The following is a 14,984-nucleotide window of genomic DNA, read 5'->3' as shown; positions in this document are numbered from 1 at the left end:
AATCGGAGCAACGATTCCTATATGGGTCCCGTCAACACATCCAATTACTCCTGGTAACCTGGACGTTGAAAAAAAATAGTTTCGTGCATTTTGTTTCTCATCGGATGACATGTTGAGACTGATCCAGGTTGGACATAATTTGTCTTCGATTGCACACACAACTTCTTTTAATACTATGGAAACCGAGGATTGTGACAGGCCTAAGTCAAAATCATTTCCTACGCTGCTTTGATAACTCCCACTAGCAAAAAATCTAAAGGCACAAGCTAATTTTAGTACAGCAGGGATCGAAGAGGTGCTTGCATTTTTAAATTGGCCTTCCAACTTGTTTAATACGAAAACAAACGCTTCCTTATTCAGTCGAAAATATGATCTGAAACTTAAGGAATTTATTAGAATTAAAAGAACTTCCTGCACAAAATATTGTTTCTACTTACAGATGATTAGGGAGTTCCAATACATTAGAGTTGTCTCGAATATTCTTGCGCAGTCGAAGTATTCTTACTTTGTTTCTGTTATTTTCGTTTTCTCCAAAAAACAAATCTATATTGCTTATCATTTTGGTTTATTTTGTAATTTTATTAAATACTCGAATGAAAATTATCAATTAATGAACACAACAGTTTTTTTGAAATTTCATGAGTTGACGTTTATTATGTCTGTTATTTTTTTTTTTTTTATGGTAGCACTGAATTTCGAACTCGAATTGTAAAGTTCGCCAACCGTAATACGTCGAATGGGTTAGTTCGCTAATGAAAACATCTCACGTCGAACGTTCGCTTCGCCAACCATAATAGGGGCGTAAAGGTCGCGAAAATCATGTGAAAACCGTTTTATAAATCCGAGTATCTTATTTGCTTCTTTAGTAAAATAGTCATAATGAATTGTAAAAGTAAATTTTGAACCAAGAAAAATTCCTAGGTCAGAGAAAGAAGAGATTTAAGTCAAATAGGAAGAGTCTAATGGATAATTAAAAGTCAAAACATTTTATTTGCGTGTAAAACACATTGATTTAAATTTGTCTAAGTTTAGCAAAAGCTTATTAACACCATTCGCGAAAACTATTTAGATCATCTTGTAGGAGTAAACAGTCGTCAAGTGATTCAATACGTTAAATTAAAACACATGAGTGTTTTACAATAGAAGGTAAGTCGTTAACGTACAAAATAAACAGTTAAACTCCTAAGAGGCTACCTTGTGGTATGCCAGAGTTGGTATAAAAATATGATGACCACTCATTCCTAAAAACTATGCTGTATGATCTATTATATAAGTTCGACGAAACCCAACTAACAAATTTATCGTTAAAGCCTAGGGATTTAAGTTCGGAAGTTAACGTTTTATGGCACAATTTATCAAAGGCCTTACTGAAGTCTGTGAAGACACAGTCAACTTGTTTCCGTTTTTCAAACGAATCTTAACAAAAAGGACTGAAATGAAAAAGGTTAGTAACTGTTGACTTATTTTGAACAAAACCATGTTGACTGTCACAAATTATAGACTTGCAATTAATGGACTTAAATAAATGAGGGATGACGGACAGTTTTGCAATAGGACGATAGTTTTGTATTTCATTTTTAATACGCTTTTTATTTATCGGTGTTTTGAACAAAATCTTCCACATTTCAGAAAAAATTGAAGACTTTAGCGATTCATTAAAAAGAATATGAAGAGTATAGGATAAATAGGATGCGCATTTTTTCAAAATATAAGAAGGTACACCATCTGGACCAGGGCTAAAACAAACGTCCAGTTCTGAAGCTTTGCGAACGATTTCATCTTCAGAGATCCAACAATTGCAAACATATGTACATACATATGTACATACATATTTAAAATTTTTTCAGAGTCATGGCTAAGTTCGTTGTTGAAAACAGTGTAGTGTAGTTTTGCATTCACAAAGCTAGTTGAATTACTACGTAGCCACTAGCTTTGTGAATGCGACCATTATCAGCTTTTGTTTTATTATATTTAATCCAGGCCTTGTTTCTTTTATCTTTTTAGCTTTTTAAGCAAGAGTCGAACCATGGAGGAGATTTAGAAATATTGCGCGAGTTTAATCAAGCTTTTTCATAAAAAAAAACAATGTACCAGCGTGAAGTTGCTGTTGTTGTTTTAATTTATCCATTTATAACAACAAATAAATTCTAATTACGAAATGAAATGATGATGTTTCAAAAATTAAATTTTTTTTGACAGTGTGTGAAAAATTTGTTGTTTTCCCGTTCGCTTACTTTTTTGTAGTTTTTTCTTTTTGTGAGAGAATTTTAGCGCAGAAAGTACGCCAACGGACCGATTATATTCAAAAATTCATAATGCTTTAAATCGAAAAATTAGCTGCTGCAAAATCTGTCGAACAATTTATTCTAAATTTTATATATTTTAATAAAACTTAAGTGGATAGCGGAAAACAACTCCGGTTCTTAATTTTTCGTCCATTGGCTACTTTTTTAGTTGTAGGAGAAGCTAGCACTACATTATAATAAATAAATTAGGTGGCGCAACAGTCCATTCAACAACTAGGGCCTAGTGACTTACAGTTGTGTTCATAAAAATAGCAGTGCTGGTCAAATTTTATTAGATTTTCAATTATTAAATTATCATGTTAATTTCATCTAACAGTCTTTCATTTTCATATTTTTAGCTTAACGTTATACTTTACTTTTCCGGGTGAACACTCATTATTTCAAACTCTCTAGATATAGAGTGTTCACAAAAATTGCAGTGCTTTTGATTTTATAATTAAAAAGTCTTGGAAAATATTTTTTGTATTTTTCGGTAAGTTAATATTTTAATATTTAAAGTTTTAGGTATTTTTAACAAACTAGCATATAAAAAAATTAATAAATATGGGACGATCAAGACACTGCACCAAAAAAAATAGAAAACTTATTAGAAAACTTCGTTTGGAGGGAAAAATCTACCAAAATATTCCTAGGCTGTTCAGCAAAAATGGTCAGTAACGCCTTAAAATGGCAAAATAAACCGAAAACGCGAGGCCCAAAAAGGATGACTACTGAAAGAAGAGACAGAAAGATTGTTCAGTTAGCAAAACAGAACCCATTCATAGGTTCTAGGAAAATAAGAAATGGACTTCAACTGTCTGTTAGCGCTGTCACAATACGAAGACGTCATTTAAGAGTGAAGCTACCAGCCCGAAGTACACGCAAGGTACCATCTTTGTTAAAGCGCATAGAGATTGGGCAAAAGAGAAATGGAGGAATGTTTTGTGGAGCAGTGAAAGCAAAGAAGTTCTTTTTGGGTCAAAGGGGCGTCGAGAATATGTGAGAAGACCCTAAAATGCAGCATACGATCTACGGTATACTGTAAAAACAGTGAAGCATGGTGGAGGAAAAATTATGATATGGGTTTGCTTTTTATATTACGGGGTCAGCCTATTAATCCCATCGGGGGCATAAGAGATACAACCGAGTATATGAAAATTATCGAGGAGGTTATGTTACAAGACTATGACCCAAATCAAACGTCAAAAAATGCAAAATCGTTTGCGCAGAAGAAGTTATCCGTTAGCCTTTCAATCCCCGTCCTTAACCCCATCGAAAATTTGTGGGGGGATGTTAAGAACGCAGTTTATAAAGCAAAACCAAAGAATTCGAAAAAAAAAATTGAGGGCAGCAGTGCGTAAATCGTGGAACGCAATACCAGTCGAGAGGTGTCAGGTTTTAGTGGACTCGGTGCCACGTAGATGCGAAGCATCATAAAAAACAATGGTTATGCAACAAAGAACTAACTGTTAGCTAACATTATTTGTATACTTTTATATAACTTATTACAGTTTTTCTTACTTCATACGTTACAGATCCAGTACTTTGTCATGCACTGCTATTTTTATGAACAGCCATATATTTGAAAAACGGTTTTTACTGTGACAAGGCTAACGGTAAAAAATAGATAATAATTATTTTCTGTTATTACGAATAAAATATTTTAGTTTGATATTTGGTTCCAACTGAATTTCTATGTTTTTTAAATACAAAATTATGAATTCCATTCGATTTTCAACAATTCGAAAATCCATAAAACTAAAAATGGCTGACTCGATCGCATTCACTAGATCCAATTGGGTTCGATCATGTGCGGCCAATTTTAAAACCAAACATCGAAAGTTTGTGGAACCAGATTGATTTTATCTCACTCTTTTCTCGTTATTAAATTGGAATTGAATCATAGTTTCCTATAAACATCAGCGGAAAGTGTGCATTTCTACTTTTATACACATATTTTAGTTGATTCTCCGTTTTATCGACCGGAAATGGGGCTTTCCTTTAACTGTTATCTTAAATTGAAATAAAATCAAACAAATAGTTGTGTTTAGTTATTTGTATGAGAATATTTATTCCATTTGAATGAATTTTAATACCAAAGAAAAAAATAATGATACCATAAAAAAAGTTTCATCGAATACCCATTAAAAAAGAAAATAAAGCAAAAAAAAATTTAATTCAAATTTTGCTGCTTATTCGAAAATCTACAATAAAAAAAACGATAACGTTAAATAAACTCTCTCTTTGCCGAGTCGATGGTTGTACAGAAGCTACAGCAAAAAAAGTAACAACTTATTTTAATCTAAAACTTCAAAGGGAAGAGGAATGAATTTTTTGTTTTGTTTGACTTCATCTTCGTCTCGAGAAGAAACAAAAAGCCACGAGAGTCAAAGAATCATAGAATCAATTATTTTTAACGACAAAAGAACGGTTGTCCCAAATTGGCATTTTTCTCATTCTTTATTTCCTGGAAGAATCTATTGATGTCCTCTTCGGTGACAACTTTTTTGCTAACCACAAAAGTGTGGAGGTAGTCCTTGAGTTTGTCCTTCATACGATTGTATTCTGTGATGGCATCGATCTGTTGGGTTCGTCCAATTGTGGAGAGTGCCCGAATGCCCTGTTCGTAGGAGGACTCTTTGGCATTATTCCGACCACGCTCTTCGTAGTGATTAGCTGAATCCTCGCAATCGAGGAGAAACGTTATCTTATTGGCTTCGTAGAGTGGCAGACACTCCTTGCATTTGCAAAGAGCCGTACGCCAGTCTGAGAGCCAAAGAGTGGCTACATCTGGAATGAAGGAAAATCTATGAAGACCAATACTTTTCAAAAGGAGAGTCGCCTAATAAATACACACCTTTATCCCAGTCTGGTTTGATTTTTGGCCGTCGACAGCCTGTTGGTTCTTCGAGCTTCTGTCTTTTAGAAGGTGGCTCTATGCCATTTGTGGCTTTCTCTCCATTTTCTACTTTCGAAGATGTACTTGCATCAGCTACGACGTCGCCGGACTCATCCTCGCCACTCATGTTCATAATTTCGGAAATGCTTTTGTCCAAGTCCGACTTCAACTTGTCATCGGTTTCCACGGAAACATCAGACCCATCCAGGTCCTCGAGCCTCTTCAAAGCCATTCCAGTATAGTCTTGCAAGAACTCGAATTTCTGCATACAGCCTGGACATACCATCTCGTGGTAGTCATCGCGTAGCTTCTTCACCTTCAGTCCCAAATGATGCAAATGGTACCAATCCTCGCAGATGGCACACTGCAACATGACCTCCTCGATGGGACTCTCGGGATCCGGGTAGGGACGCTTACAGGTGCAATAGACACCCTGGAAATTCTGATTATAGAGATTCAGTTCGTTCTTTGGCATTTTCTTATCGCCAACAGCAGTTTCCGGATTCAATGCACACTTCACACCCGGAAAACGCTCTGTTGGACAATCGCAACGGAAATTACGTTTTGTATACAATTCTACGAGTTCATGATTCTCATGACAGTGTAAGGAACAAGCCAAGCAAATGCCAGCACACTTCTCCAGATCCTTGACTGAGTCGGGACAGCAAGTCAAACAGGAATATAAGGCTTGGCGCTTAATTGGTCCCTATGGATGGACAATCGAAGCATTAGAATTCATTCAATAAAGCTAAATACAACAAACCTTGGCATAAGTGCAACATTTATCATCTGAAGCACCCAAGACTGCAGCGTATTCTTCTTCCAGTTGGTTTTCGTGGGCCAGAATGTCCACCATGGTGACGCTGGTCTCCTCGAGAGCATCAATTGCTTCGGTTTCCGTAGCCGTAGGAGTTTTATTTTCCGATTCAGCCATTATGAAAAAATGTTAAATTATAAAGACCTCTGGATTAACAGAATGATTAGTAACTTTTTTGTTTGTTGCAAAAAAAAGAAACACTTAAAATTTTGCTTTTGCGCGCGGAACTGACGTTAATAAGAAACCAAAACAAACTGGCTTTTGCCGTTTGTGATTTGCAATTGGCGTCGGCTATGTAGTTTGTAGAGATGCGTTCCTAGGTTTTGAAAAAAAAACAAGTTACTAATTCACCCTTATTTTGAGATTCGTTTTCGATCGAAAGTTATTCGAATTCGAGAAGATTTTATTTTGAGATTCGATCGATTCGAAAGTTTGCTGATTCAATCGAAAGTTCATTTAAAAAAAAAAACTAAGTAAATTTTGACTTTCGAGTGATTCGAACCAAATGTCATTTTTGTGTCGTTCAGATATTTTCTGGTGAATAGCTGAAGAAAGATGTAAGTTTTAACAATTTTTATACGATAATTGAACGAAATTGGTTATATTGACGAGTTTTTTTTTGTTATTTCATAAAGGGCACAGTCACATTCAAATTGGACAAATAGGGAACAAAAAGAAATCCTGATAAGGTTGATGGAGGAGTATCCAGAGGTAGCGAAGGGTTTTTCTGTAAACCGTATAGATGTTGACCGGTTTTGGAGAGATGCTGCCGTGAAGCTCAATATCCATGGGCCTCCATGGACGGTGCTACGGTATGGACAAAGAAGTTCCCAACTGTATTTCGATGGAAAGCTCATCCAAAACATATTTAAATGCCCGTTTATTGAGGCGAAAGTTCCTTACAAATCTACAAAACAAAATCAATTTAGTCACCAGGATTTATTTTTGCAATAGGAAAATTTCACATCAATTTTATAGGTACTTTCTTTAAATCGCCAAACTCAAACGGATTTGATGCGTCCATAATCCTTCTTCTAAGAACATGTTCTCGTTCTTCGCCATTAAAGTTAAGAAACAAATCTATTGCCATTGTTTACTTTCTCCAAAATAAGGAAATCTACATCGTTTTGAAGTTTATAAACTTTGATTGTTTTCATTTCAATTAAAAGTGTGACCATGTGTGACGAATATACATAACATATTAAACGGTATAAACACAACATGAAAATTCAAACCAAAATGGTTACGTTAGTTGAAAAAATGTTTAATTTCATGTCTTGAATGTTTTTCTTTATCAATTTATTAACTTTACTTTATTTTTGAATTCAGAAACTGTTAATCTGTGACAAACTCTGAATTAAAAATAAGACTCTTCGAAAAATAAAAATTTAGTGTGGTCACACTAAAACAAATCAAATTTCATATCATTTAAAACAGCTGATCTCCAAAATACTGTTCATTTCGGTTCATTTTCTGCAATGAATATATTTCATTCGAATCTCAAAATAAACAAAATTCATTCGAACGAATAAATCTACTCACTCGATTCAACGTTTCGTTCGAATCTCAAAATAAGCATGATTGAGTCTGTTTGAGATCTGCAAAAGCATTTGCAAAGCATATAGGTGAATTGTAAAACTCAATTTTGTTTTTATCAAAAAAAAAGGTATAACTACATTTGAAAAGTCTGCAAAAAGTGAATAGAACAAAATGGTGGCAACTTTTATCATTAAAAAAGTGTACGAAGATCGTGTTTAGTACTTTAAAATTCTATTAATGTCATTATCTGTCAAAAAAGGCATGTTCACCAAATACATTAAGACTGAGAGACATCTATCATTTAATTGTTTTAAGTTAGTTTAAATGTTTTGATGTTGTGAAAAAGTGAAGGCAGTTAAAACATTTCAATTTTGTTTTATAAAGATGAGATATATATAGAAAGTCCTATTTTATCACTTTGAAGTTAAAAATTTTGATGTTTAGCTTTCCTCATCAAAAAGTGTTTTTTTTTTTAATGAAGAGAAACGTCAAAATAGATCCTAGAAATAAGTCAGTTTGTTAGGTTAGACTATTTAGACATTGACAAATTTGGATTTAATTTTGCTTATAAAAATTCTTCCTGTTTGTAATAATATTAGAATACTTTCTTTAATTTGCAAAAAAGAAAAAGGAACACTTTTTACATAAAGAACATTAAACGCATGAGGTTGAGAACTCAACTTTCAACTCAAGTGGTCTTTTTTTATTCCTGTAGTAGAGAAATTTATTTATTATTATTATTATTATTATTATTTATTAACAAGATAATTATAAAATAATTACAATGGTAATATTGTTTAGTGAGCACAAGCTGCAGGGACTAACGGCTCTAATGTTTAGATACAATTTATATAGAAATATTTGATGCTTTTATAAATTCATTAATTATTAATATATTTTCTATGGATGGAGCCTTTAAAATTGATATAATAGATTTATTTTTAAGAATATCGTTTATGATGGAACTAGGTAGTGAACATTGTCCTAAGCCCAAAATGTGTTTTATATCGATGACTGCGTTGCATGTAGTGCAAATCGGAGGGTTTTCTTTACGGAGCAGATGTTGGTGGGTGGAGGATGTGTGACCTAAACGAAGTCTTATGAAATTTGTGTTCTCGATTTTTGTTGTAGATGTTGGGTAATTTGGCTTGTCTCGTTTTGGGTTAATGGTGACGTAGTGGTGAATATATGTTTTCCATTCCTCTTGATTCATTTTTGCATTGCCAATTTGAATAGCGTTAGCTAGGTCTTTTTTAGTGAATGTTTCAAAGAGGTAGAGTGGTGTTTTGTGAGCCGCAGTAGCAGCTTCGTCGGCATATTCGTTCCCTTGAATTCCTGTGTGACCAGGGGTCCACATTATTTTAAGTTTTTTTGGTGAAAGAATGAGAATGTCTCTAATTTTGTTTATAACGGAAACATTGTATTTATCATTACGGATAGCGTTTATAACAGATATACTATCGGTTGTTATAATGTATTTACCCTTTCTTTTTAGAGAAGTTTTGGCCGCTTCCAATATAGCATGAGCCTCTGCCGTGAAAATAGAAGCTTGTTCGCATAGTAGACCCGTGCTAATGAGCAATCCATTTTCTTCGACAACCGCGAATGACACGCTTTCGCTTATTTTTGACCCGTCGGTGAAAATAAAAGACCATCCTTTTGATTTCAGTTCGTTAGAGATGTCATTGTAGATAGCACGGTAGTATCTGTTGTCAGTAATGCCTTTTCGATTGAAGTTAAGGTCTAGAATAAAAGAAGACTCTTTGATTGTCCAAGGTGGATGCAAGGCCTTATATTTGGAGTAATGTCTCAATGGAAGGTTCAAATCAGTTGCAACTTCAACAACTGTTTCTATTGCGGATGCTATTCTTTTAGGAATATGCCGGCGAATTGCTGACTTAAAACAGTTTTCAGCTATAGATCCGGATGAGAACGAAAGTTTGGCAAAGCAGTTTCCTCTTGTTTTTATAATTTGTTCTTCGATTGAGGGCAGTCCTGCTTCTGCTAATATGTTTTTAATTGGGGTGGTGGGAAAAGCGTTGATACTCCTTCTCGCTGCATGATGATACATCGGTTTGATGATTTTTAGTGCGGACTTAGGACAACTTCCGTATATACAAAGACCATAATCAATTTTACTAAGTAAAAGGGCTCGGACAACGTTACATAATGTGTTAATATGTGCACTACTTTTCTTACATGCTAAATAACTTATAATGTTTCCTCTGTCAGCCAGGCTCTTTTTAAGATTAATTATGTGATCATTCCATTTATATTTTTTATTAAAAGTAAGACCTAGAATGTTTAGTTTATCAACCGAGTTAATTGTAATATTATCTATATTTAGTGTTAGTGTTTGAGAACAAGTTAGTTTTCGGCAAATATGCAATATTTTACATTTTTCTAGTGAGAGTTTAGCACCAGATGTATTCGACCAAACAAGAATTTCATTTATCAGGTTAGTGAACATTTCTTTAGTTTTGACTAAATCGTTGCATTTACTCAAGACATAGAGGTCATCTGCATAGATGCAATGGTCTAGAAGTTTATGTCTATCTACAATTATTGATAATTTTTGAAAGGCAATAAGAAACAGGACCACTGATAGCGGGGAGCCTTGAGGAATGCCGTTGTGAAGCTTATATGTTGAAGAGTAGGAGTTGTTAGTTTTTACACAGAATCTTCGGCTAGTTAAAAATGATTTTACGTATTGTATTATTTTAGGACCTACCCTCCAAGAGTGTAGCTTGTTCAGAACAAGATGTATCCCAATTTTATCAAACGCTTTCTCAAAGTCAATTGACAGGATTGAAACATGATTCCGGGATGATAGAGCATTTGTTGTGTAGTTATCAATATGTAAAAGTGCATCGATGCAACCCTTTTCTGGTTTGAAACCAACTTGATTGGGGCTAATTAGATTTTTTCTTTGTGTAAACCATTGAAGACGCCTCGCGATTATTTTTTCCATGATTTTAGAAATACATGGGATAAGAGAAATTGGGCGGTAGCCGCTAATGGTGGATATGTCTTTTTTAGGTTTTTGAATCGGAATAACACAAGCAATTTTCCAACTCAGAGGTATAACTCCAGTTGAAAAAATATTGTTATATAAGTTCAGTAGCCTACATTTTATTTCAAGGGGAAGGTTTTTTAGCATCGGGTAAGATACCCTATCCCGACTTGCGGTTTTACCTTTGAGTTTAGTAAGGCAGCTTTCAAGTTCTTTGAGTTCAATAGGGTTTTCGATATATAGAGCCGAGGTGTCAGTTGTGTGTATTTGCATGTTTTTATTGATGCAAACGTTTTTTTCTATACAATAACTGACCGGAAAATTAATATCACTCGAGTCTTCAGACCAAATATTGGCAAAGTAATTACAAATTTTAGAAGGATTAGAGATGGGGCCTTGAGGTGACACTATACATCTTATTATTTTCGAAGGAAAATTTCCTGTTAAACATCGGATGTTGCTCCATATTTTTGCGGTGGTTGAGTTTCTATTTATTGATAAAGTAATTTCATTTAAATTTTTGGCTTTGCTGATTTTAACTTGACGTCGAAAGGCGGCATTTGCTTTTTTATAACTAATTAAATTTAATTGATTATGGTTTTTTTTAAACTTTTTCCAAGCATTTACTTTAACTAATCTAAGGTTAGCTATTTCCGGAGTCCACCACGGTACAACTCTTTTATTTATTTTAGGATTAGATTGTGGTATTGATAAGTTAGCAGAATATCGAATTGCTTTAACCAGTAAGGCGGCTTCTTTGTTTAAGTCTGAATATACGGGTTTATTTGCCATGTATTTATTTATGTTAAAGCCAAAACTGGGCCAGTTTGCTCGATCTGTTATAAATTTGGGGGAGTTAATAACTTGTGTATTGAATATTCCTAAATCAAAAGTTGTAATTAGTGGAAAGTGGTCACTATTGTGAAGGTCGTCTAAAGTGTGGGAAGTTGCTATTGGTAGTAAAGAGCCAGAGCAGCAGCTAATATCGATATGTGTGAAAGTGTTGTGGGTTGATAAATGCGTGGGCGAACCATCATTTAAAACTGAGAGGTTGGAGCTTAGAATGAAATCTTCTATAATAGAGCCTCTAGCGTTAGTTTTGGGCGATCCCCATAGTACACTCCAAGCATTTACATCTCCTGTTAGTAAAACAGGGGTGTTTATATGACACAGAATATCTATTAGGTCATTTTTGTTAAAATTTTGATGAGGTAAAATGTAAATAGAAACAATCGTTAATTTAATGCCAGATTGTATTTCTATAGCAAGGACTAGTAAGTTAGAGTTAATTGCTATCTGTTTGTGGGGAATGTTATTTTTTATTAAAACAGCAATACCCTGTTTATTCGTAAAGTTTGTTGGAAAATTATGAAAGTATCCTATATACGATTTTGGGACAACATGAGTAGATTGAAAAGAGCAGTGCGTTTCTTGCAAGGAAATAAAACAAGGTGAATGTTCCTTTATAAGAAGATTAAGCTCATCGTAGTTATTTGAGTAACCTTTCATGTTCCATTGAAGAACTTTCAGTAAATTTTGGATTTGAAGTGTGCGGTTTACTTTTATTTTCGGTTGTGATGTTATAGAGGAAGATGATTGTGTGTTGGTGTTAATAATTCGATCCCGCTGTCCGGTAGTCAAGGCGCTTGGGCCATTCCCATGGTCCAAGCGTCTTGACAAACGGTCAGCGGGGGTCGCATTTGCGGGAAGTTTATTATAAATCGGGTTCTTTTTCATCATCATTTACAGATGGGGGTATAAAATATTTTTTTTGTTCTAGGAGAGAGTGAGTAATAGAGGATATGGGAGATGCCACTACGTCAGTAGAGACGTCCATAGTTTCAAGCTCGTTGTGTTTTGATTGAGTGGAAGAAATTGAAGAAGATGATTGAGTTGTTTCGGTTTTGTTTTGTTGTTTTTGGGAACTAGTTTGAGTTAAATGTGTTTGAACTGTTTTTTGTTGAGAGGTGTTAGTTTGCTGAGTAAAAGCGGTTTGATTATCTAATGTTTTTGATAGATTAGAAAGAGAAAAATAAGTTGATGCATTTGATAAGTTTGAGAGAGAAGAGGAAGCTGATGTGTTGGAGAAATTATATTTTGGTTTTTGAGTTTTATCATTTAGGCTAGGCTTTGCTGTTTTATTTGTATTTGTATTTGATTTTTCACGTGAAGAGGCATTATCGGAAGAACTGTTATTACCTACCTTTGCTATTTCAGTATAAGTATTTGCGTTTGTATGAGTTGTATTTGTATTAGTAATTTTATATAGGCGTTGGGCTTCTGACATGCTACATTTATTTCTAGTTTTTATCGTCAAAATGTCTTTGTTTTTTATATATTTGGGGCATTTAACGGATGAGGATGGATGGGGATCGGCAGTTGGGGGGCAGTTTGCGCACATCACACGTGTACAACTTTCGGGGGCGTTTTCATGAGGTGGGAGATTGCAAATTGCACAGACTTCATCTTTGGAGCACCTTTTGGTGGTATGACCAAGAATTTGGCACTTGCGACAGCGCATTGGGTTAGGGATGTACTCTTTAACCTTTTCTTTATAGAAACCAATTTCCACCGTGGTCGGTGGTTGGTAGAGGTCAAATGTGAACAACATAAGTCCAGTGGGAATCTGTTTCCCGTCGATTTTTCTGGTGAATTTGTACACATCCGTGACCCCCTGGGAGGACATTTCAGAAATGATTTCAGATTCGGGAACATTAGTAAGGAATGGTGCAAATACGATACCCTTACACGAGTTAAGATTATCATGGTATTTTACTTTAACCGGACACTGGTTGGCTAAATTAGAGATTGCTATAAATTTTTCCGCTATTCTTTTATTCTTTGCAAGAATAAGAATGTTACCATCGCGGAGCTGGTTAATGCTGTCGTATTCTTTGCTAATCGCGTCTATAGCTTTCTTCAACACAAAAACACTTACACTTGAAAGAGGTTTTTTATCATCTATTGATGAAATTAGTATAAATTTCGGATTTTTGCTATTTGATTGAGGGAGTTCGGGAAATTCTTCTTGGGACATTATTTGTTTTGTTCGTTTAGGTGGAGGAGAGTGCACGGGTGGAGAGCTAAGGGGTTTATCCGGAGATAACCCCTTATATCTGTTCCCATACATTTTAGCCCGTTGGGAGAGGGCTGTATAAGCAATTAAATAGGGTTATATATGGAAAGAAAGATAACAGTTTTGGTGAGAAAGGGAAAAAAAAATTACTGAAAAGCAAACCGGTTTATAAAGAGAGGGAGATGATAATGAACTAGAAAGTGAAAGATCGGATTATAAGAAACGATGTCTACGCAACGAAAGCTAGACGGAGACTTTCTTTAATTTGCAAAAAAGAAAAAGGAACACTTTTTACATAAAGAACATTAAACGCATGAGGTTGAGAACTCAACTTTCAACTCAAGTGGTCTTTTTTTATTCCTGTAGTAGAGAAATTTAATGTTTAAGACTTCTGTTTGTCATTTAGCGAGGTAAAAGAGTAATCAAAAATTCGTATGTGTAGTAAAAGTCAATTAATTAAGAGTCTTGTAAAAAAGTTTTTATTTTGGAATGGGCCACTAGTGTCACTTTTGCAGCTCTCATTTAAAAGTTAATACACAAAAATTAGTATTTTAGAATGCCAACTACGAAGAAAGAACGTTATTCTTCTCAATTTTGAAGAAATTGAAAAATCAACAACTGAACTCGAGCAAATAGTGCTACAAACTTTAAGTGAAGTCTTCAAAATTGAAGTTTCATTGAAAGATCTTGACTTTGTCTATCGTCTTGGAGTTCAAAACAAAAATAAAACTCGACCTATCAAAATTGGATTCTTGGCATATAGAACAAAATGCCTGATCATGGATGATAAAATAAAACTAAAAGCATATAACACAAAAAATAATACAAACTTAATTCTTTATGATGACTTACCGAAAGATGTATTAGAAAAGCGGAAAAATTTACTTGAAAAAGCGAATACCTTAAGAAACATGAATGGCAATGCAGAAGTAAAAGGCAAAAACAACAGGCTGATTGTCGATGGTAAAACATTAACAGCAGAAGAAATTATCAATATAAAGACTCACCCTAAGCAAAACAAAAGAAAGCTTTCTGATGATGACTTTGAAAAAGACTCAGATATAGCGAGGAGCTCGTCCAAAAAGAACAGTAGACCACAAACAAAAAATAAAACTTTCTCATCGTCATCACCATCGTCGTCATCATTCCCCCTGATGAAATATGTCCTCAAGAAAACCGTCACTATGGGTCAAAGTGCCGACGCTAAAAATGGTAACCAATTTGCTGTAGATAACTTCGAAAAAACAACAAATCAATAACAAATAACGAACAATCCACCACAACAAATGCTAAAAGTCAACCCCAGCGAGCCAATTATTAATAACGAAGACAATTTTATAATAGATAAACTGAAG

At 34.5% G+C, this 14,984-nt stretch overlaps 2 protein-coding genes across 2 annotated transcripts; both read right to left on the bottom strand.

Annotated features, from left to right (window-relative positions):
• Window positions 1-4,326: 4,326 nt before the first annotated feature.
• Window positions 4,327-6,275, bottom strand: LOC129951818 (putative E3 ubiquitin-protein ligase UBR7). The gene is made up of 3 exons (XM_056064165.1): window positions 5,948-6,275; window positions 5,143-5,890; window positions 4,327-5,075 (listed from the first exon to the last, which is right to left on the bottom strand). The coding sequence occupies exons 1-3, from the start codon at window positions 6,116-6,118 to the stop codon at window positions 4,699-4,701; spliced, it is 1,296 nt and encodes a 431-aa protein (XP_055920140.1). The 5' UTR covers window positions 6,119-6,275; the 3' UTR covers window positions 4,327-4,698.
• Window positions 6,276-12,267: 5,992 nt separating this feature from the next.
• Window positions 12,268-13,683, bottom strand: LOC129950729 (uncharacterized). The gene has a single exon (XM_056062652.1). The coding sequence runs from the start codon at window positions 13,681-13,683 to the stop codon at window positions 12,268-12,270; it is 1,416 nt and encodes a 471-aa protein (XP_055918627.1).
• Between the last annotated feature and the right edge of the window lie 1,301 nt (window positions 13,684-14,984).

The sequence above is a fragment of the Eupeodes corollae genome, chromosome 3 (assembly GCF_945859685.1).
Source record: "Eupeodes corollae chromosome 3, idEupCoro1.1, whole genome shotgun sequence".
In the NCBI taxonomy this organism is placed as follows: Eukaryota; Metazoa; Arthropoda; class Insecta; order Diptera; family Syrphidae; genus Eupeodes; species Eupeodes corollae.
Note: the sequence above shows the minus strand (reverse complement) of the source record. Positions and strands in the feature narration are given on the sequence as shown.